Source organism: Glycine max, chromosome 16, assembly GCF_000004515.6.
Source record: "Glycine max cultivar Williams 82 chromosome 16, Glycine_max_v4.0, whole genome shotgun sequence".
NCBI classification, from domain to species: Eukaryota; Viridiplantae; Streptophyta; class Magnoliopsida; order Fabales; family Fabaceae; genus Glycine; species Glycine max.
The window spans coordinates 21,007,412-21,032,143 of NC_038252.2; the positions used below are offsets into that span (position 1 = coordinate 21,007,412).

Consider the following 24,732-nt stretch of genomic DNA (forward strand, 5'->3'; position numbering starts at 1 on the left):
ATAAAGCTGTAACTAGGGTCGAGGAGGCTTCCTCCCGTCCGAATCCATGATCATTGCCTCTTGGAACATCAGAGACTTTAATTTGCCTCTGAAGCATCATGCGATGCAGAGCTTCCTTCACTGCAAGGAAATTAACGTCATGGCTGTGTTGGAAACTAAGTTGAATAAGGCTTCAGTTGAGGAAATCATGAGAAGAAAGTTTGGTGACTGGCACTTCACCCATAACTTCGCTTCTCATAATGTTGGCAGAATTCTTATCCTCTGGAAGCAGGATAAGATTCATCTTTCTGTTTTGGAGTCAAATGCCCAATTGATTCACCGTGCTATTGTTGTAAAACCACTGCCAAGCGCTTTCAGGTTTCATTCATCTATGGTCTTCACTCCATTATGGCAAGAAGATCTCTTTGGATAAATCTAAATAGTATCAATGCTAATATGAATTGCCCCTGGCTCCTCATTGGTGACTTCAACTCCATTATGTCTCCCACCGACCATTTCAATGGAGCTGAGCCCAATGCTTATGAGTTGCAAGATTTTGTTGATTGCTATTGTGACCTGGGGTTGGGGAGCATCAACACTCATGGCCCCTTGTACACGTGGACTAATGGCAGGGTGTGGAGCAAACTGGACAGAGCTTTATGTAACCAGGCCTGGTTCAATTCCTTTGGAAATTCTGCTTGTGAAGTTATGAAGTTTATTTCTATTTCAGACCATACTCCTCTAGTTGTCACCACTGAGTTGGTAGTGCCTAGAGGTAATTCTCCATTTAAATTCAACAATGCTATTGTGGATCATCCAAATTTCTTAAGAATTGTTGCAGATGGCTGGAAGCAAAATATTCACGGCTGTAGCATGTTCAAGGTCTGTAAGAAATTGAAAGCTCTTAAAGCTCCCTTGAAGAATATTTTTAAGTAGGAGTTCAGCAACATCTCCAACCGAGTGGAGCTAGTTAAGGCTGAATATAACAGTGTGCTTAATTCTCTAAAGCAAAATCCTCAGGATCCTTCCCTTCTTGCTCTGGCAAACCGCACTAGAGGGCAGACCATTATGCTTAGAAAAACGGAGTCTCTAAAATTTTCTCAACTCATCAAAAACAAATATCTCCTGCAGGCTGATAAATGCTCCAAATTCTTTCATGCTCTAATCAAGCGCAACATACACAGCCGGTTTATTGCTGCCATAAGGCTAGAGGATGGGCATAAGACTTCCTCCCAAGATGAAATTGCCCTTGCTTTTGTGAATCACTTTAGGAATTTGTTTAGTGCTCATGAGCTGACCCAAACTCCTTCCATTTCGATTTGCAACAGGGGTCCTAAGGTTCCCATCGATTGCTTTGCGGCCTTACTTTGTCCTACTTCTAAGCAAGAGGTTTGGAACGTTATTTCTGTGATGGATAACAATAAAGCTCCTGGGCCAGATGGTTTCAATGTTTTATTCTTCAAGAAGGCTTGGAATATCATTGGTGATGATATCTTTGAAGCGGTTAATGAATTCTTTACAACTGGAAAAATTCTAAAGCAGCTCAACCATGCTATTATTGCGCTTATTCCTAAGCATGATCAGGCCTCCCAGGTTAATCATTTTAGACCCATATCTTGCTGTAATTTGTTATACAAGATTGTGTCTAAAATTCTGGCCAACCGCATAGCCCCAGTGCTTGAGACTATTATTGGGGAAACTCAAACTGCTTTCATTAAGAACAAAAAGATGATGGACAACATCTTCCTAATTCAAGAGATTTTGCGCAAATATGCCTGGAAAAGATCCTCTCCGAGATGCCTCCTGAAAATTGACTTGCATAAAGCTTATGATTCCATTTCCTGGGAATTCTTGGATTGGATGCTTAAGTCCATTGGCTTCCTAACCCAGTTCTGTACTTGGATCATGGAATGTGTTTCTTCCACTTCTTTTAGTGTGGCAGTCAATAGATCCATTTATGGTCACTTCAAAGGGTAGCGGGGTCTTAGACAAGGGGATCCTCTCTCCCCTTATCTGTTTATGCTCTGTTTGGAGTACTTTTCCAGAGATATGAGCAGCCTCAAGGATGATGCCAATTTTAAATTTCATCCCAACTGTGCAGGTATTCAGCTATCTCATTTGGCTTTTGCAGATGATATTATGCTTCTATCTAGAGGAGATATCCCTTCTGTGTCAACTATGTTTGCCAAGCTTCAACACTTCTGTAGGGTTTCAGGGCTTTCCATCAGCTCTGATAAATCTGCCATATACTCAGCCGGTATTAGGCCTCATTAGCTTTCTCATATTCAGCAGCTTACTGGATTTAGCTTGGGTGACTTCCCTTTTAGATACTTGGGTGTTCCCCTTTTATCATCTAGATTAAATGTATGTCATTATGCTCCCTTGCTTTCCAAGATTACTGGCCTGATTCAGGGATGGAGCAAGAAGTCTTTATCTTATGCAGGTAAGTTGGAGTTGATCAGAGCAGTTATTCAAGGAATTGTGAATTTCTGGATGGGGATTTTTCCTTTGCCGCAATCTGTTATGGACCGGATCAACGCTTCATGCCGTAATTTTCTGTGGGGCAAAGCGGATATTGGCAAAAATAAGCCCTTGGTTGCTTGGTTAGTAGTTTGTTCTCCGAAAAAAGAAGGGGGTTTAGGCCTTTTTAATCTCAAGGACTGGAACATTGCGCTTCTTTCCCGTATCCTGTGGGACTTTCATTGTAAGAAAGATTCTCTATGGGTTCGGTGGGTTCACCATTACTATTTTAGAGGGAGCGATGTGTGGAATTACAATACTTCTTCATCATATTCAGTTTTGATAAAGAAAATCATTCAAATAAGGGACTTTATTATCTCCAAAGAGCTAAGTACGGAAGAGGCCAAAAAAAGGATTCAATCTTGGAGCACCAATGAACAATTGCTTGTTGGCAAAGTCTATGAATACATTAGAGGTGTCAAGCCTACTGTTAGTTGGTGTTCTGTTACATGGAACCCAACAATCCCCCCTAAGCAGTCTTTCATTTTGTGGCTTGCTAAAAGGAACCGGCTGCTTACTCTTGACAAAGTTGCTTTTTTGAACAAGGGTTCCCTCTGCCCTTTATGTTCAAATGAGGCTGAGTCAAATGTTCATTTGTTCTTTTCTTGCAGAAAATCTCTCCCAAGTGTGGGCTCACATTCGTGATTTGGCTCCTTTCCGCAGGCGTTTCACTTCTTTAGAGCGCATTACTGACTCTTTAATTAGGGGCAGATCCACATCAGGTGTTCAAGGAAAATTACGTTGTCTGGCTATAACAATTACAGTTTACTGCATTTGGCTGTCTAGGAACAAGCTGATTTTTGAAGATTATCAATTTTCTGTAATAGAGGTTATTAGCAAGATTAAGTTTCTTATGTATAGACAACCACACCTGTTGCATTTGTTTTAGCATCTTGATATAGGACTTCTTGTATTAGGGAGGCTTTTGATTTTCTCTAACTGTAGGGAATGCCCCGTTTATTGTTGTATCATTTTGGGTTTAATATAATTTACATTTTTCCCAAGATTATGATGCCACAATCACAAATATATATACCCAAAGATAACCATCTCACACAAACTATAATAAAATAACCATTAGGTGACTTACAAGCAGTATTTTCAGACAGTATAAAATGCAAAAGCAAATCAAAGCTTGAAATGAAATGTTGAAGCATGTAAGATGCAAAACCTAATGAATCCAAGATAATGAGAAAAATAAAACAAGATAGTAAAATAAAATAGAAAATACAAGTAACTCACCACGTTTTAGGTTCTAGAAATGTGTCAAAACATAATCATCCTTCTGCTCAATTGGAAGTGCTTTCATGATAGCTAACTGTTTTGGAAGGTCAGCTAACCTTTTAACAACTTTAGCCTAATGTTTTTTTATTAAGGTTTGCATCAAAGCCACCTCATCTACACTTCTTGAATATCATTTTCCTCAACCTTTTTATCATATGCTTGTGTCAATCGATCAAAAGACTCAGCCACTAGTTTCATCAAAGCAACTATTCCATCTTTTTCTCCAATCTTCCTCCTTTGGGATTGTACGCTAGTTGAACTTGAAGATTGTCCCCTTATTTTTGAACCAGAGCCTAATTCCTCTAAATCTATAGAAGCACTAGCATCCTCTTAACCCATCAATTCCATTTCATTTACCCCAATGCTCATGACTTCATCAGCATCCATAACAGTTTTAGCTCCACGGTCGGTGGCTCAATCTTTAGCACACAAGTCCACTATATCACCCAATTTGGAATTTCCTTGAATAAAAAATTTCTAGCCTCTTTATGTGACTTGAAAATAAAATAAAAAGAGTCAATAATAGCACCAATTAAATATTATATAAAACACTACTTACACTAACAAAATAGCAGTATAGAATATTACTTACACTAACATACTCATTCCATGCATTTTAATCACCAACAACAATCATGTATTTGGTGCCATCTCCAATCAAATCCACTCTGACTAAGGATATCACTAACAATTCCATACCATGATCTCCAAATTTTAATTCGATTTTTAATGTTCTCCCAAGTGACTTGGACTTCAAAATTAGCATATAACTTTGCAGTTACAGTATTGTATGCTACCCTTTTCCAAGCTCCGTCACTCTTATTGTCCAAATTTCTTTGACCTCTTAGTACTTCAGCCAACACATGTTTCATCTCCAAATTTCATGTAAAATAACTTCTTGTTTCCTCATTTTTTTTTGCCACCTTTCTTCTCCCTTTGATGTTTCCTTTGGATGGCTCTATTGAAGTTAGTACCACCTATTAACTTGCATATAACAAATATCACATACAACACTATTAACTTGATTAACCTGCACATAACATATATCAAATACAATGCCCAATTATAGATTGTATAAATAAATATATTTTTTCTGAAGAAACACATGGCAAACACTAAAAGTTTTTCTTAAAGTAGCAAATTACAGTACATAATTAGACCAAGTACTAAAAAAAGTATTTCTTCAATAACAAATTACATTAAAAAAAAACTCCCTATGTAAAGTTTCTTCTGACTTGATAATTAGCAAACTTATTCATCACTAATGTATCTCAAAATATTGTCCACTCTTTAGTGACTTGAATAATTATGACATCATTTGTCACATTGTTTTGAACTCTTTTCGTTGGTCGAGTTAACTCTTGATTGTTGGATTAAGTGGCCTCGAAATAATTAAGAAGGGGGGTTGAATTAATTATGAGCGTGTCTTGACTAATTAAAAATCTATCCTTCTTAATGTTACTAGATTCAAATAGGCTTTTACTACTAAGTTGAGAAAGTAAAGAACAAAAATAGAAACTTAATCAAAAGTAAAAGCGATAATTAAAGTGCACAGCGGAAATTAAAGAGTGTAGGGAAGAAGAAGACAAACACAAGAATTTTATATTGGTTCGGCAACAACCCGTGCCTACATCCAATCCCCACGCAACCTGCGATTCTTGAGATTTATTTCAACCTTGTAAAATCCTTTACAAGCCAAAGATTCACAAGGGATGTCCCTTCCCTTATTCTCTTTGAAAAAACCAAGTGGATGTACCCTCCACTTGAACTGATCTACAAGAGATGTACCATCTACTTGTACCACAAAGGATGTACCATCCAATGTGTTGGGACAAAGAATTCTCAGGCAGTTAGTCCTTTGAATCTTTGTAAATGGGAAACAAAAGATATCTCAGGCGGTTGGTCATTTGAAATCTTTTGCTTAAGGGGAAGGGAAGAATCAAAAGAATTCTCAAGCAGGGTCCTTTGAATTCTCTTGGAAAGGGAGAAGAGAGACACAAAAGAATTCAGGCGGTTAGTCCTTTGTTCTTTTGGCAAAGGGAGAAGAGAATGAAAAAGATGAATAGCATAAGTTTTTGAACAAAGAACTTTTCTTGGAAGATAAAGTTTTGAACAAAAACTTTTAGAAAGATGAAGAGAAAAAAGAATCAGAAAATTATGTAGACAAAGTTGAAAGATATTGAATGATGTTGAGAGAAGATTGAAAGATAGTTTGAAAGATAGATGATTATGATCAAAATTTATTTGTTTCATGCCAAGGTCACATATTTATAATTTTTTTATGACTCAAGTCAAAACTTGTAACTCTTGGCAATTCCTTTAAAACTAATTACTTAAAAAGTTATGACTTTTGAAAGAATCTTCATAAACAGGTCACTTGAAGAATTGTGACTTTTGGAAATGAATTTTTTGAAAACAGTCACTGGTAATCGATTACCATTAAGGTGTAATCGATTACACATCAACAGATGTGACTCTTCATTTTGAATTTTGAAAATCTTAACGTTTTAAAACACTGGTAATCGATTACATAATTATGGTAATCGATTACAGATTTGTAAATCAGTTTGAAAAACAATGCTGGCTACTGGTAATCGATTACTACCTTCTGGTAATCGATTACTAGAGAGTAAAACTCTTTAGTAAAAGATTTTGTGAAAACTTCATGTGCTACTCAATGTTTTGAAAAACTTTTTAGTACTTATCTTGATTGAGTATTCTCTTGATTCTTGAATCTTGATCTTGATTTTTCTTGAATCTTGAATCTTGAAACTTGATTCTTGAATCTTTGCTTGACTCTTGATTCTTTGGCATCATCAAAATAACCTTGGAAGACATTGCTTCCACATTGATAACCAACAGATAAAAGCTCTGAATCTTTAGCCTCTAAAAGTTTATCAATTGGTTGATCATGTCCTATAAAATTCTGTAACACAAAGCAATCATTGATAATTCTTATTTGTGTCTTTAAATAAAAAAATGAAGGAGTTATTAATATATTCCATCTTTGTTCAATATCTTGAACAACCTTTCTACTTCATTTCGTGCACTTGCATAACAGAGATTAAGTAACTCCTCGTAATTTTGAGGGTTGCTTCCAGTCTACTCATTGAAATGATATCTAGTCCCTTAATATGATGCTAAAAATCCAAGACCATTGGTATATCTCGCATCCACAAGAAAGTACTTACCTATAATGGTTTAAAAAAATCATAGACTTGAACTACATAAGTGTCGCAACCTACCCTTTGGCGGGAGGGCGAAGTGAGGCTCATGGGTGCGTCTTCCAAGAAAGGAAAATGCGCGGAGTCGCCACCAACGTTTATTCGAGGAAAACGTCGGAAAAACCGGAAAAGACGTGGTCTACGAACTTTAAGTGTGAAAGGTTCGGGAGATGTATTTACGCACGGGGAAGGTATTAGCACCCCATGCGTCCGTCACAAGGGACGACAGCTTTTAATCAAGTGTGTAAATATGACTTCAATTTTTATTTTCGCTTTTTTTTTTTTACGTTTTTTATGTCTTTTTATGCTTTTTGTATTTTTGTGGTCGACAAGGGTGTTTCCCTTGCTCCTACGTATTCCTCGATTATGGTAAGGAAATCAGACCTACGTAGTTCTTTGAGAACTAAACGTTGGTTAAGTTGTTTTTATCTCTTTTGCAAGATATTTTTTAATTTGAACAAAAGGGTCATTTTAAGACATTGGACCATTAAACGATCTTTTGACTTTTTGAAAGGAGAGAAAACATTAGGGCATTGGACCCTTAATGATCTCTTGGTTTTTTGAAAGAGGTGACAAAGTTATATCTATGTTTGATAAAAGCAAAGAAGACCATTTCAAGGCGTTGGACCTCAAAATGGTTTTTTTGGTGATGACAAAAAGCTTGATTTGTGAGTTGATTTTAGCCTTAGTTTCACTTTGGTTATTAGTCAATTCGATTAAGAAAGAAAATCCCAAAGGAAAATGTTCGATTAACCTTTTTTGATTATTTTACTTAAAGATATTTTTTTATTATTATATTATTATTTTTCCTCTTTTTGGTTTTAAACGTGGTTATGATGTGAAAGATCGATCGAATTTTATTCTAACAGAGATTAAAAGATGTTACAACTCAAATGATCGGTGGAAATTTTTTTTTTTTATTAGGTGAGAAAATGACTTAAATAAATAATTAAAGCACGTTAAAAGGGAGTACGGAAAGTAAATGAAATAAAAATAAAAGTACGCGAAACAAGTGGGGACATAGAATGAATTGAAAGGTTCGATTTCGGGAACTTACCGGTTGAAGACCGAAGAACGAACGAAGAACGATGAAGAACGGTGGAAAATCTTCACGAAATCGCTCACGGAAACGCCTCGAAAGTATTACAGAAGCGCCTCGGCTAGGATTTTCTTTATGGAAACAATTTTTCTCACTAATTTTAAGTGAATCTCAGATACCAGGAGGGTTGAACGAATTTGTTCTGCCCTCCTTCCCCTATTTATAGGGGAAAAGAGGGAGGTGGTTGCCGCCCAGCCCGCCCAGGCGAGCTGGGTTGCTTCCACCAGAAGGCACCGCCTTCTGTTGGAACATCCTGGAAGGCCCAAGTGGGCCTGATTGCTATTTGCACACCTCTTTTTACTAAATACACCACCTTTGCTTTTTTTTACTGAATCTTTTTTCGTAATGTTACGGAACTTTGCGAATTACGTAACAATACTTGTTTTTTTTCCGTAATGTTACGAAACTTTACGGACTACGCAACAATCCCTTCTCTGACTTCTGGAATGTTGTGGAACTTTACGGATTGAGCAACAATGCTTCCCTTCGACTTCCGGCATGTCGCGGAACTCCACGGATTGCCTAACAATGGGTGTTAAGTATCTCGAAGCGGTCAAGCGAGGGTCGCATGCTATCAAACAATGGTCCCCGAACGAAATTAGGGTATGCCAATAAGTTAAATAAAATTTTATTTGCAAGAGATATTACCAGTTGGAATTTCAAGTTTATTTTGACGATGTAAAGCATCTCGTAATACTCGAGAATCTCCATTAGACCCTTCCCACCTAGGCAACTCATAAATAAACCTTAAATCTGGACCACAAGCTGCTGACACATTTGTAGAAACATCACATTTTTTATTACGATATCTAGGCCTATCTTCAAGAGAAACTAATGTCGAAATATGTGTCTCATCAAGTGCTCCAACACAATTTTACAAACAACACAAATTTATTAATATATTTAGTTTCTAAAAAATGCTTATAGTTAGTTAATCTAGCCTAACTATTCATAAACTTACCTTAAACCAACTCCATTCAATTGCCTCTAAACCTTCTACATTATATGTATGAAACTTCAAATAGTCCTTGCTCACTTTCATTACAGCTCTCAAGACATTATTGAATTGACTACTTATTGTTTCTTTAGATCTATAATAATCCAAATGCTCAACTGTATACTTAAGCTTGTGAGCAAGGATATGTAGAAACATCACCACCACTTCAATTGTTGGAACATTTCTTGTTCTTACTAATCCATTGCCTTCTTGTAAAATTCAACAAAGCTTGAAAAACTCACTCTTACTAAACCTTGGTTGTTCAAAACAATTTATTTATGACCCTCTAATGAGATTATTAAGGTGACTTCGTCGTTCCAATTCCCAATTACGGGTTGGTTCCTTAACAAAATGACTATTATGATACCATGCTACTACACCCATAATCATATAAAGGACACAAGCAGAAGCAACTTTAATTATCTTCTTAAATTCTTCTCTTTTATGTTTCCTTGAAGTAATTGCAGTGTCAACTATGTTAGCATCCATTTCTTCCCAATCCAAGCCCCTATAAAATTGTCAAATATGAAGTTTCTAAAAGATTAGTAATATTTTTAAGTTGATTATTGTCTCATTTGAAAGCTAATAAGATTATCTCCAACTTGTATGCTTATCCAAAGACCTAATTTGGAAGCATACTATGCCTAAAATTACAATGTATATGAAACTTTTACCAATTATCGACAACTTGACCTTTGTTTACTAATGTGATCATTTCTAGAGTTATAAATAATAATTTTAAGTGAGACCAAAGCCATCATTAGTTAGCTAACATCTAGGACTACAATTTTCATGAAGATAACTTTTCCATATTAGGTCATCTAGATCACCTATAGGGCAACACAACTACATACTTTTGCTGCATTGAGAACAATTTTAGTCGTAGTGAAAATCTTAGCCACAACAAAAATAGATTTGTAGAATCATGATTTTCTGCTATTTTGCCCCTCTAATGAGTTCCAATCCATTTCCAACTCAAATCTTTCATTTCCAAACATTAACATCGATTTAAAACACCATTAATGATATAAAAATAGTGATACAACACATCAAATATAAGATTAAAGTTAATTTAAAGCTTCCCTTACCTATCAAACTTAATGAACTTGCTTTGAGATGAAGAAAAGAAGGAAAGGAAGAGACTTTTGGTCCAAGATGCAAGTTGTCCCTTACTTCTACAACAATTCTACATCACCCATACCACCCAAACCCCAAAAGCCAACATAAAACAAGTCAAAACCTTGAAAGAGAACACTTTTATCTCTAAAATCAATCCAAATTTGAAAAAGACACTCAACAACAAGGTCCTTTGTGCTGGGTTTTAAGGTCTCACACTCTAATGGTGGGTTGTCTTGGAGAGGAGCAAGAGACTGAGATGAGAGTGTTTGTGTTATCGTTAAGTTTTAAAACTAAAAAATGAGCATATAACTCTTCCTCTTATTTCTATTTGCACCCCATCACTTCTTAAGCTCACATACTCCATTCCTATCACTAAAGGTTCACTCACCTAGGCCTAAACACTAACAATCAACTAATCACGCATAAAACATGGTTTTGACATAAACATAAATATTAACATCATAGACCATCATCTCATAATTAATTAATTAATTACAGGAACTTAAATTTAAATTTAATCACTCTTGCAATCAAATTAAAACACTTAATCAACATTATGAAAATCAGAATGTTACATTGATCCTTCTGTCAAACTGAAAGTGTTGATTGTTAAGAGATTAACATTCACTATGACATGAATTAAATAAATAATCCTATTTCATGTCACTAAATTTGGACCATGTTAGGTTAATCTCTTACCGGTCAATGTTTCAAATTTGGTGGAAGGACCAAAATCACAATGTTACAAAACTGAGGGATTAAATGTCTCTATTTTAAATGAGGACTAAAATTATGGATTTTGAAAAGTATGAGGACTAAATGTCTTTATTTTAAAATAGATATACAAAAATTATGAATTTGAAAAAATAGGAGAACAAAAATTGCACTTGAGCCTTATTTATAGGCTTAAATATCAAATTGGCCCTTATAAGTTAACCTTTTCATTTTTGGTCTCTATAAGTTTATTTTTCCAATTTTAGTCCTTGTAAGTTGACATTTTTCTAAATTATTTTATCCGGGTTGTCTATTTACTTAAATAATAGCTAACATGATAAACCTAGGGTGATGAGGCACTGCCAGATTGGCCAACTAGTGTCATGCCAACAATAGTTCAACAACATCAATAATGTCATATCAGCAACAATGCCACATCAACAATAACATCAAAAGGACTATGAAAATATAACTTACAGGGACTAAAAAAAAGAAAATTTACAGGGACTAAAATGAAAAATATAGAACTTACAAGGACTAAAAAAGAAGAAAAAAAAGGACATATTTGTAGACACAAACAAATATTTATGTCTTAAATATCATGTATAAATTTAATTTAAAATTAATATAAAATAAAATAAGTAAGAACTAATTAATTAAAAGATTTACGTATGATAGAGTATCCTTTAATCCATGCATGTATTTTGTGTTGAACATGTGGCCTCAATAACTTAAGAGGGGGGTGAATTAAGTTTCAAAATTTCCCACTAACAAACTTTTAACCCCCTTTCTAAATGATAGGCTCAGAATGCAGAAGAAGAAGTAACAATCAATTTAATAATGTTGTTTAAACATGCAAGACGAAATTGATTACAGTAACATAAATGAGATAAGGGAAGAGAGAAATACAAACTCAATTTATACTGGTTCGACCACTTCCCGTGCCTCCGTCCAGTCCTCAAGCAACCCACTTGATATTTTCACTAACTTTGTAAAAATCCTTTTTACAACTTCTGAACACCCAAGGAATCCCTTTCCCTTGTGTTCAAGAAACTCATAATTCAAGAGACAACCAGTCTCTTGATTATAATTGACTTTCTGAGATGAACAAAAAGGTTTCTCTCCTTTATAGTGGATGATACAAATTGAAGTTCCTGGATGAACTCTCAATAGATTTGCAAGTGTTTGCCCAAGAGTTATTGAGAGAGCATTTGGCAATGAAGTTCTCTTATAATATCTCTCTCATACTTTTCGAAGTCAAACACACACACACACACACACACACACACACATATATATATAGGCGCTTCGTGCCTTTTCAAAATGATTTGAAGAGATGTGTCTTTTCAAAAGTTTTTTCTGAAATTCTTCATTAGAAATCGATTACAGATTTTTGGTAATCGATTAGACAGTTAAATTTTCAAGGGTCATGACTTTTCAAATTGAATTTCAAGAGTTCCGTTGCTAGTAATCGATTACACATCAATGGTAATCGATTACAACTTTTAAATTCAAATTTCAAAACCCTTCTAAAAGCTATTTTTTTCAAAATTGTCTTCTAGTAATCGATTGCACTGCTTGGTAATTGATTACCACAGCCTTGGATGTCTTGGAAACACTTTGTTTTGAGGCAAAGCTTGATCTTGAATTAATCTTGAAGCAATGCTTGTTTGTTGAAGCAACTTTGTATTAATCTTGAAACAATGATTAACCTTTGAATGTTTGTTGAAGTAATCTTGACCGCAACTTTTTTTTATTATTCTTTGGCATCATCAAAATCATGTATTCATACATTCACATTCTTCCCCTTTTTGATTATGACAATCATTATCAAGTGAATTCTTTTCAGCATCATCAAAACCTACATGATTCACATTCTTCCCTTTTTTGATAATGATAATCATTATCAAGTGAATTCTTTTCAGCATCATTAAAACCTGCATGATTCACATTCTCCTCCTTTTTTTATGATGATAATCATTATCAAGTAAATTCTTTTTGACATCATCAAAACCTGCATGATTCACATTTTTTCCCTTTTTGATGATGACAAACATCTGTAGGTTAGGAGCAACAAAAAAATTATCTATCTGTATAGTTTACTCCCCCATCATTTTGCAATGATTGCTTATATGAAATAGTTGAAGATTGCATATATTTCATAAAAAAAAATTCTCATAAACCCTTACTATCTTATCTTTTATCTATCTCTCCCTCTTTATCAACATAAAAAACAAATCATGAGCAAAGAGGACAAAAACATTCAATAATTTATAATGAATTAAAAGAGTAGAGCATGCCATACCGTTCAAAGTATCATTTCTTGGCCCAAAAGAAAATGTTACCACTTGTTGGAATATATGAGAATCAAATGATATCAAAAGGCCTTAAAACTAACTATTTTGCACCCACAAAAATACATACTCAATATAAATAATCAAAATATATAATAGTAAAAAATAATCATCAAAAGTAATCAATAAAGACAATCAACATAACTTTCAAACACAATCATCAAAGACAATCAAAACTCAATCAAAAATAATCATCAAAAGTAATCATCAAAGATAATCTACATAACTCTCAAACACAATCATCAAAGACAATAAAAAAAATCATCAACAACAATCAAAACTCAATAAAAAAACGATCATCAAAAGCAATCAGTCAAAGACAATCAACATAAATCACAAACACAATCATCCAAGACAATCAAAACTCAATAAAAAACAATCATCAAAAGCAGTCAATAATCATCATAACTAGCAATCATAATCATCAAGGACAATCAAAACTCGAGTAGAAAACAAGCATCAAAACTCAATAAAAAGTTAACAATCATAGACAAAAATAATCAAAAATAGACAAACATTAAAATCCTCTTGCTGGATAAATGGCCTTTATCACATAATTGATGAATATTTAATAAACTATGCTTAAGATCATCAATAAGTAAAACATTTTCTATGACGGTAGAGGGATTCGTACCTATTTTTCCAACTTTAACAATTTTACCTTTGTTTGTTGTCTCCATAGATCATATATTCACTATCTTTGGGAGAAATATGAATAAACTTTGATGTATCTCCCGCCATGCGTTTGGAGCAACCGCTATCAATGTATCAACTTTGCTTCAAGGAGTCCATCATTCATATAATCATATTTTGATTTTGGTATCCAAATTTTCTTGGGTCCTTGAATGCTAGTTTTGAGTAATGATCCATACCATTTTTTCAATGCTACTACCATTCTTTCTAATATAACATGTTGATGCACTATGATCTTTCTTACCACAGTAAAAGCATGTTAACAAAGTAGAAATAGTAACAAGAGTAAATTTGGCAATAACAATTTTTAAATCTTCAAATTTCAATTTTGAAATTTCAAATTTAGAATTTCAAATTTCAATTTCAATTTCAAATTTCAATTTCACTTAGATGTCTTGGTAATTGATTACCACAGCCTTGGATGTCTTGGAAACACATTGTTTTGAGGCAAAGCTTGATCTTGAATTGATCTTGAAGCAATGCTTGTTTGTTGAAGCAACTTTGTATTAATCTTGAAGCAATGTTTAACCTTTGAATGTTTGTTGAAGTAATCTTGACCGCAACCTTGGTTGATTATTCTTTGGCATCATCAAAATCATGTATTCACATATTCACATTCTCCCCCTTTTTGATGATGACAATCATTATCAAGTGAACTTTTTTCAGCATCATCAAAACCTACATGATTCACATTCTCCCCCTTTTTGATGATGACAATCATTATCAAGTGAATTCTTTTTAGCATCATCAAAACCTGCATGATTCATATTTTGTAGTCACTTCATACATTGTGTAGGGGATAGCCAATGTTTAGTTTGGGTTTTCGTATTGGCTTGCTATTGCCCCTTTATTTGTATATGATTTCGTATGTGCATTTTAGTGATTTTCATCACAAGGTAGTTGACCTTTTTCCAAATGAAGCCTGGGATCTTGATCGACTATATGCTCCCTTACCTATCCTGTTAAAGACCTCATTCTTGTCCTTGATCTTCCTCATGACTAATATCTCTTATCTCTTCACCGGACTTTTTCCTATCCCTCACCTTGTCTTGGTGGACATGGAAGTGGAGATGCAACAAAATTTTTGAAACCTAGGCTTGGTCCCTTAATCATATCTATCATATGATCCACCTATCCGCAATAGAATTTTGTTTATTCTATGAACAAATATACATCCAAGATTCTAGAAATAATAATGCTAGTAAGAAACAATTGGACTTTGTCACTTGCAGATACTTTGTCTAGTTAAGATATGCATTCAAGTGTTTTGAAGAAAAAATGAGACTCTCCTCTTAATGTCATCATATATTTTTGTACATGACATAAATAATTGAAAATGGGAATATGCACAACTTTAAGTGACATATTTATATCCATAAACAAATTTCTTTTTTTCATTTTTACCCTGTAAGTTCTCTTTTTACATTTTTAGTCCTTTTAAGTTTTATTTTTTTATTTATGTCCCTATAAATTCCTTTTTTTTTTCATTTATTCCCTCTAACATCTTTGTTGACATGGCACTATTGCTGACGTGGCATTGGTGACACGGCATTATGCTAACATGACATGTGATGACATAATCATGATATCATGCTTTTGCTCATGTGGCATATAATGAGATCACCATCATGTCATGGTAACCATTTTTGTAATGGTGTTTGATGGTAGGGACCAAAATTGGCAAAACACTTCTTGCAGGGACTAAAATTAGAAAAATGAACTTACTGGCACCAAAATTGAAATTCACTAACTTACAGGGACCAATTTTATATTTAAGCCTAGTTTTATATGTACCTAAGACTTCTTGTGAGAATAGATTATTAATAAATTAAATTTTGAGCTTTTCTCAATTTCTCAACCTCTCAGTGTTCTTTTAAATCAACGAGTTTTTAACCCTTTTTTGGTCCATCACGTTAGCTATATCAAAAAACCTCAACCAAACCCTCTACACCACGACCAAAGTTACCTTAAAGATCATGTTCCAAGAAACAGTTAATCGAACCTCAACCTCAAATAGAAGGCCAACCACCATAACCAAGTTCCCAACCTCAATCAACACTCTCCATACCTCAACCAACACCTAAAGAGATCATTAAAGATTAAGTTTAAATAAATTATTATGAAGGAAGATCAAGTGGTTACACAAACTAATGTTGGTCCACTAGAAAAAAATGATGATCAGACCATTCTTTCCTTTAATAGGAGAAGAAGTTCTACAACCTTTAAGACTAAACATGTCATATCTAAACTAACAAAATGAGTGCTACCTATAAAACAAAATTAAGCAACTCAACCTCCACTATTTGAAGAAGTTCTTATTGTCTAGACTAAACAAGTCCATGGTGATCAAACTGAATTTGTTTATGCCTAGAACTTCAACCTATTCCCATTGCATAAAGGCTAAGACCAAGTTGAAATATTATAGCTTTTTTTCCTAGGAACCCAAGTCTCAATCAAGTACCTTTTGCCCTTGTTAAGGGATAAATATTTGTTATTGCCTAAGCTTGTATGTTTACAAGCTCAAGTAAGTGCATTCATACTCATACATGCCTTGAAGTATATTTTTATATTTCTCAAAGAGTGGTAAAGTAATTTGTTTCCTAGTATTACATTTAATTTTAAGTGCTATATTTATTTCTTAAGATCTTGTTTCTCTTAAAGCCCTTTTATACCTCGTCAAATTAAATTTATTGGTTATAGTGATAGTTTGCTTTATTTGAGGAAATATATTATACTAGTTTTTCTTGAATTGCTGCAAGAATTTAATAACTAGATGCTAAGATATCATATCTTTTTATGATTTGAAAAGAAGAAGATATATATTTGTTGATGGTGGAAATTTGAAAATAAGATTCAACGACTTATAAAAACTTATCATTAACTTCTTACGATGATTCTCAATCAACAAATAAAAGTATTTTTGAGTCTGTGGGACTTAGAATCATATGACTCTTGGAAGTGAATTCTTTTTATTCGAACTAGTGACATCCTGGGCCTCAAATTGTGAAAAATCAATTTATTTTGAATTTTAATATTAACGAAAAGAAAAATATCGAAATACAAATTCCAGTAACAAATTCAAAGAAACATGACAATTCTGCATTTTGTAATGAAAATCAAGATATGTATGCAAAACATGTGATTTTCAATTAAACATTTTTGAAAATGATGTCAGTAAAATAGTAAATAAAGAAAGAGTTATCAAAAAAACAAATTATAGAAAGATGAATAATTTAAAAGTAAAAGAATGCGACATAGATAGAAGAAGGGGTCATAGGAAATGAAGGAGTTAATGGAAAAGAAGAGGTTATCGAAAGTAGAATCAAAGATGAGAAACGAAATTGCATTAATATGAAAGTTGGGCAAGAACATACACTTATCTTAGGAAACATGTAGTCATTTCAATAATTCAATGTGTGGTGTGATGGTGTTACAAAATATTGTGTAAGTGTTTCTAACCAAATAAAATGGTTGCATGACCACTTATTTATAGATTTCCTAGTCTAATGGTCAAATAATGTGTGATTTTGACACATTTACAATGATTCCTAACTCCCTATCCACCATTTTGACACTTGTCCTCAGAGTATTCAGTTTGATAACTTCCAAAAAATACCTTTAGATGCCTTTTTGACGACACTTCTGCAAATAACAACCAAAAACTAATTTTGAGTGCTTTCCTAAACTGCTTCCTTTAATTTGCTCTCTAAAAATTGTGATCAGTCTTCAAATTGCTCTCATTCAACACTTAGTCATTTCTAACTTAAGGCATGCTACTTTATCTCTTAGTTATTCAATTGTAAATTGTTCATTCATATCTACTAGCTTTGCTTAGACTATTTTCTAAAGTCTTGATCTTCTCCTCTAAATCTATCTTTGATTTCTTTAACAAATTATTTTCAAAACATTCTATTGTATTTTCGTTATATATTTCACATTGTAAAGGAATCATGTAGCAATTTTAAAGAAGAACATCATAGGGCATCTGTTCTTCATCATGTGATGAGGAACTAGATAAGGCATCAAATTCAAAACAAGTTTTTATATCAACTTTATATTTTGTATCTACTATCAGATAGATGTTGGCATGTTCCTCATTTGAGCTATAATTATTTTTCTCACTATTTGAGTCATCCCATGTGGCCATTAAACTTTTCTTCATCTTTCCACTACTGTACTTCTTCTTGTTGTGCCTAAGACACTCAACCTTCATGTGTCTTGGCTTTCTACACTCAAAGAGATGTTCTCATTGCATTCCTCCTTGTGCTTTTTTTTAAAAAATGTGGTATCTTTCTTTCTAGAGAAATACTTGTACTTTCCCTTCTTTTTTCAGCATCTAGTTGAACTTTCTAGATATAAGAGCCACCTCATCATTATAGATCCACTTGAGCTATCGTATGATGCACCAGACTAAACTATTTTGACTTTGAGGATTTTAGGGGATTTGGTGCTTGTTTCTCTGGATTTGCGGGTAGCAGAATATATATGGGGTATTTGGTCTTTGTTTTGCAAGTGAACCTTATGAACACGAAGGAGGCCTAACAACTCATCCTAAGACAAGGTTTTTCATGTTTCTTGCCTCTGAAATGACAGTTGTTTTACGCCCCGACACCTTGTGAAGGCTATCTAGAATATCTAGATTTACTTGAGCCTTTGTGTGCACATGTCCAAGATTTTCTAAACCATTTAGAAGAACCTGAAATCTTCCTTACATTTCATCAATGGTTTCTTCATCCTTCACGGAGAATCTACCATAGTGTCTTGTCAAAGTGACAACATTATGAGTTGAACATCTTTTGTTCCTTTGTAGTTGACACAAAGTGAATCCCAAATATCTTTACCTATTTTAAACCTATAGATTTTGTTGTATTTGCTTTCTGTCAAGGGACAAGTTGTAGTGTATCTAGCTTTATTGTTAAGCTGCAGAAAGTTGAAGTCTTCTTAAGTTCATTTTGCTTCAAGCCCATAATAGTGTTTTACTATAAAGTTGTGTGTCAAGGATGACCATACTAAGCCTTTATTTATAATGAGCAAATATGATCAATATTGATTACATAGGATGAATCTAATAATGAGTAATAAGGACTAAATCATTAATTACTATCTAATCATAAATAATAGAATAATGTGTAATCCTAACACTCCCCCTCGATCTTGAGCATATATGCCATATGAATCGACCTTGTTACAAATGTAGTCAACTCGATAGTGTGACATTGGCCAAAGATGCGCCACACGTTGTGTGTGTGACCTTCCCGTGCTAGGGCCTTGCATGGGGTCGTATGCGGAAATCCTTTGAATTGGTTGCACATGTGGATGACGTGACAATCTTAATTTATAGGCGATAGTGATCAAAAGTGAGTTCCAACAAAAAGGCATTGGGAAGTCGCACGGTTATCCATGAGAAAAAGAAGACAGAAAAAGAAAAAAAAAAGTTATTTGTGAGAAAATTCTCCTATTGACATGAAACTACTTGGTTAGGGTCGTCCAGGGGGCAAACTTATCATTGGAAGCATGGCCAGAATGGCACTTTGACGTGCTGGAAATAGAACTTGTTTGGCTGGTTGCATCGCGGAAAGAACAGGCACGTGGGAGCACATCTCTTATCTGAGGGAGGCGTAGTGGGTGGCATTGGATAGATCAACGATGGAAGATCCAAACCATGGGATTGTCGGTTGGAATGGTGGCCAACAACAATGACCAAAAAAGTTATCAAAAATTCAAAAACAGATTGTCGATGAAGGAGATAAGGGACTTTGGGGCACTAAAATGCGGAAATAGGCCATCAGAATGACAATTGTTGTAAAGGTCCATCAGGGAAAGTAGGTCCTCAATGGAGAATAAATTTCGTTATTCCTTTGTCAAGAATAACCTGAGCTTTGATACCATATAACAATTTTTTAGTGTAATGTTGTGTGTCAAGGATGACCAACTAAGCCTTTATTTATAATGAGCAAATAGGATCAATATTGATTACATAGGATCAATCTAATAATGAGTAATAAGTACTAAATCAGTAATTACTATCTAATCATCAATAACATAATAACATGTAATCTTCACAAGGTTCGATGATGGGAATGTCTCCATGAATGATTATGTTCCATAATTGGTATTGTGTAGATTCGATATACATCTCTATACGATTTTTCTAGTACGGATAATCATCTCCCAAGAAGGATGAAGGCCTTGAGAGGGGAGCTCCCTCTGGAATGAATTGACCACCTTGGTTTCCATCAAGATCTTTTCCTCTAGACATTTTCAAGTGCCCAACCCCTTAGAAGTTAAGCTCTGATACCAATTTGTAAAGGAAAAAATCACCAGAAGAAGGGTTAAATTATGATTTTCATAAACACACTTGAGTCTGATGACAATTTCTAAAAATAGATTTTTACGTCAAAAAGAATTAGACAAAAGGATCCTCAAAAGAATGAAACAAAAATTACAACTCAAAGGTTAGTTAACACGTAAAGAGAAAGGGGAAGAACATAAAAAATTTTATATTTGTTCGTCATTACCATTGAGTCAACATTCAGTTCTAAGAAACCCACCAAGTTTCAACTATCTTTCTCAATAAAGATATAAGTATTGTTCACTGTTACCTCCGGCTCTTACAAAATGCTTTCCCCAAGCTTTTACAACCTGACTATTGTTTCTTACTAAGCCACTCTTGGCTTTAAAATAAATCAAAATATTTGTTTAAGGTTTGGTGCATGAACACAATCAATATCTCCTTATAGATGGATTTACAAGATAGGCTCATTGTCTCTTTCTCATAGCATTTACAAAATATTTTGAGAGCTTTCACAACTTCAGAAAATATGAATACAAGGTTTGAAGGCAGGAGAGAATACTTTGTTCAAAGTTCATAACTTGAGCACTTCAAAACTTCTAGTATTTGTAGGCTTCAACAACAAGTAATCGTTGTCTCTAAACAACCTTCTATTTATGTTTGTTGGATCATCTAAAATAGGTGTCTATTGGAGCATTAAATGCAACAATAAATATGAGTCCACTCCAAGCTAATAAATCACTCTGCTTGTCCTCCTTGAGCAAAATTTCTACAATTGGCTTTAGTAGTCAAATCAACTTTTGCTCATAAGAACTTTGCACACAATAATGACATATCTTTTTATGTAGAGAGAGTTTAAACTTGACTTTTCTTTACTTCTTTCACTTCGACAAATCCTAAGAAGAATATTCAGACATTCCTTGCGTACGTAAAGGATCACATGAACAAAGCATTAATTGTGTCTTAAATGGTTCATAAAACCAGCATTTGTCTGCTATCATTTGTTCCATCAGACACAAATAGTTTTCATTTGTTTGCATTTTAGACACAAATTTTTAAACTTAGTATTTATTTGCATCAAATCAAAATTATTAAGAGTCATGATTCGTCTTATGACTCAACAATATCTTTTCATATCTTTTGATTTTTTGTGCTTTGATCTACGAGTAGGTTGCTCAAAGAATCTTGTATTGGGGTGCTACAAGGATTTTGGGAAGTTGTTATGGGTTCATGAACTTGAAGCATTTATGGTGCTCATTTTCTTGTTGATGTGTGCTTGTAAACAATTGAATTGTTTAGTGGAAACTTAAACTTAGGTTATTTGAGTAACGAGATATAGATCACTTAGGTGATTAAACTAGTATAAAAATCTCTTATGTTCTCTTTCTCTTCCTTTATATCATCTTTTTATTCTTTATTTGTGTTGGCATATCTTATCCAATTTGAAAACATCTTGATGGCTTAAAAATCATTATAGTCTCAAGAAAGGTTAAAAGGTCAATTGATCAGTATCTCACACATATTTGATTCAAATAAAATTTGACTTTGTTTTCAAAGTTTCAAATTAAGGGGTTTTGAAAAGGATTTAGTGATCCAATTCACCTCCCTCTTGGATCCAGTCATTTTGCTTAATAAATGATCCCTCCAATGGACTATAGTGGCAAAATTGTCCAAGAAAATGCAAAGAAGAAGGTTTAGGGTTTAGCTTAGGAAAGACAATAAATGAGTTAGGAAAAAAAGCTCAATAACCACTCCCAAAGTCAAACACACAAACACTCATCAAAATACTCTTAATTTTGATCTTGTTAATTTTAAAATCCATTTTAAATCCCATAATGAATAACCCAAAACATGCTTTATTTAATTAATTATTACAAATACTTTTATAAGCACGCGCACACACACATAATTAATATACAAAAAAGATATAGGGGTATTATAGTCAAACTCTTTACAAAGAGTTTACCAATCAATTTTTCAACAAGAAAACAAGATTAAACAATCAACTACAAGCCTCCAAGGACTTGTATCAAGAAGATCCCCTTACCCAAAGCTCAAGTCTTAAGTCCTTTTCCAAAGTTTCTTGAAGAATGTCCAAATATCCAACTCACTTGATAAATCTACTACTTTTGACCATGAAATGTAAGAGAGGGAAAAATGAGACGGAGAGCTTTTGACCATAATTATTTTTTGGGTTTTTAAACTATCACAAGTTGTATATTAGGGGGCGTTTGGTAGGGGAGAAGTTTTTTCATCCCTGAGAATCATGATTCCTAGGAATCATGTTTCCTAGGAATGAGTAAAATCTAATTTGTAACAGCCGTAACTTTTAATAAATAAATAAGAAATTAATAAATAAATAAATAAGTAAAAAAATAATTAGGTCATAAATTTTCACTATATAAACCAAATGTTAACCTAGAGCAGCTTTTGCAAAACACTTATGTTCCTTTTTCTTCTTCTGACGCACAAGAACCCTAACAGAGCAACTGGAGGAGGAACTCTAGAGAGCACCAGAAATGTCACAATTGCTAACGGAGAACGTTTGAACGATTACATCGAGGTAAGGGATGAGTTACTCACGCTTGGGGATGAGAAGAAACATGTATAGGGATCTCTAGAGGATCAATTTTGGGGTATTTTTGGTTGTTTTTATAAAATGTTAATTCATGATTCTTTCAAATTGAATAATTCTTACGCTAAATTGAGTGTAATATCTTCTATCATGAAATTCTATGATCCTGCTTAGTGTATACTGATATGATATTTGTGTTAGTGTATATCAAGTTTTTTTTTAAGTGGCAATTGTTATTATTGGATTCTTTTTGTATATTAACTAACACATATAATATTTGTTGTTTTGTGTTTGTGAATTACTTTTTTTTTGAATGTGTCAGTGAATTGTTATCATTTGAATGAAGGAATTTGACCCAAATAAATATATTTTTTGTTTGTAATAAAAATTTATGAATAACATGTCTTTGCATATATTTCTTTTGTTGAAACTGCAATTCCCACCTACACTACACAATGCAATATGTATATTCCCTTTTATTAAAGTTGCAATTCCATGCCCTGTATCTACATACACGTTCGTTATGTATATATATATATATATATATATATATATATATATATATATATATATATATATATAAAAGCAAGAACTTGGACGCGAAATTAAACTTCCACCAATAAAAAGCTAACAATATGGACACGTACAGTGAAATCAACTTTCACCAAAAGCATGATACAAATATATATATATATATATATATATATATATATATATATATATATATATATATATATATATATATATATATAATAAATTAAATATTGTTATGAAATTGTTATTTTATTGCTTTGCAGAAATAAATTAAATACTACTGTGAAATTATTTTTATTTCTTTTCATTTATATATGTTATATATGTATAATAATCAATTAAATACGGTGTAAAATTATTCCTTAATAATAATTATTTTTGCTATATCTTAAATTAATTATTATAGAGGTTCTCTTTAATTCAAAATAATATATTTTATTTAAATTACACTTATTTTGTGCAATATGCATTATTACTAATGACATAATTGCTTGTTTTAATAGTATAACAAAACTGCAGCAATTAAAATGAAAACTTTGATATTTAAAGTGCATCAAATATGTTTGATACGTTATTGTTTCTGCATATTAAATTGATAAATAAACTTCAGCATTAAACGTTCTTTTTAAAGTGCGGAGAATATGCACGTTACTGTTCTTCACCTTGATTTGAGAAACGGATTTTGAGTAGCTATATATTCCTTTGCAATAATATATATATTTAAGATATTATTCATTAAAGATATTATCCTAGTAAGTGCAGCAACGAATACACATGCTTTTCACTATAATAAATTAAATGTTGTTGTGAAATTATTATTTTACAGCTTTGGAGAAATAAATTAAATATTTTGTGAAATTATTATTTTATTGCTTTGCAGAAATAAATTAAATATAGTTGTGAAATTATTATTTTATTTTATTTTAGTTATATATGCATAATAATAAATTAAATACTTTTGTAAAATTATTGCTTAATCATAATTATTTTTGCCACATCTCAAATTAATTGTTGTAGATGTTTTTATTTATTTATTTGTTGAATTAATATATTCGTTTAATCTATATTTTTCTTGTGTCAAGTAAATGTTACTATTGAATGATATGTGTAGGATGCATGAGATGCGATAAATTATTTTATTATGAAATTGTGATTGAGATGTGTGTAAGTGATAATCATTTGTACGTAATGGATTGTGAATTACATGATTGTTGAGATATTGTATGTTTTGAGTTGTGAGCCATGAATTATGTAATCACACAACTGTAAGACCCTTTAAGGCGACGAGTTAATGGCGATGAGTTGTGATGGGATCCACTGTGGGAACCCGACGAGTTTAATCACTTGA

General features: G+C 33.1%; 1 protein-coding gene across 1 annotated transcript; it reads left to right on the top strand.

Annotated features, from left to right (window-relative positions):
- Positions 1 to 435: 435 nt before the first annotated feature.
- LOC102668020 (uncharacterized) lies at positions 436 to 20,199 on the top strand. Its single transcript, XM_006599831.1, has 6 exons — positions 436 to 861; positions 1,000 to 1,873; positions 2,081 to 2,236; positions 2,423 to 2,582; positions 19,465 to 19,567; positions 20,107 to 20,199. Exons 1-6 carry the CDS (start codon positions 436 to 438, stop codon positions 20,197 to 20,199), a joined length of 1,812 nt encoding a protein of 603 aa, XP_006599894.1.
- The last annotated feature ends 4,533 nt before the right edge of the window (positions 20,200 to 24,732 follow it).

Coding starts and splice junctions, on each gene's coding strand:
- LOC102668020 (XM_006599831.1), top strand. CDS start 436: ATGAATTGCCCCTGGCTCCTCATTGGTGACTTCAACTCCATTATGTCT. Junction 1,874..2,080: donor TGGCTTCCTAACCCAGTTCT/GTACTTGGATCA, acceptor CCAACTGTGCAG/GTATTCAGCTATCTCATTTG. Junction 2,583..19,464: donor AATAAGCCCTTGGTTGCTTG/GTTAGTAGTTTG, acceptor CTACTTGGTTAG/GGTCGTCCAGGGGGCAAACT.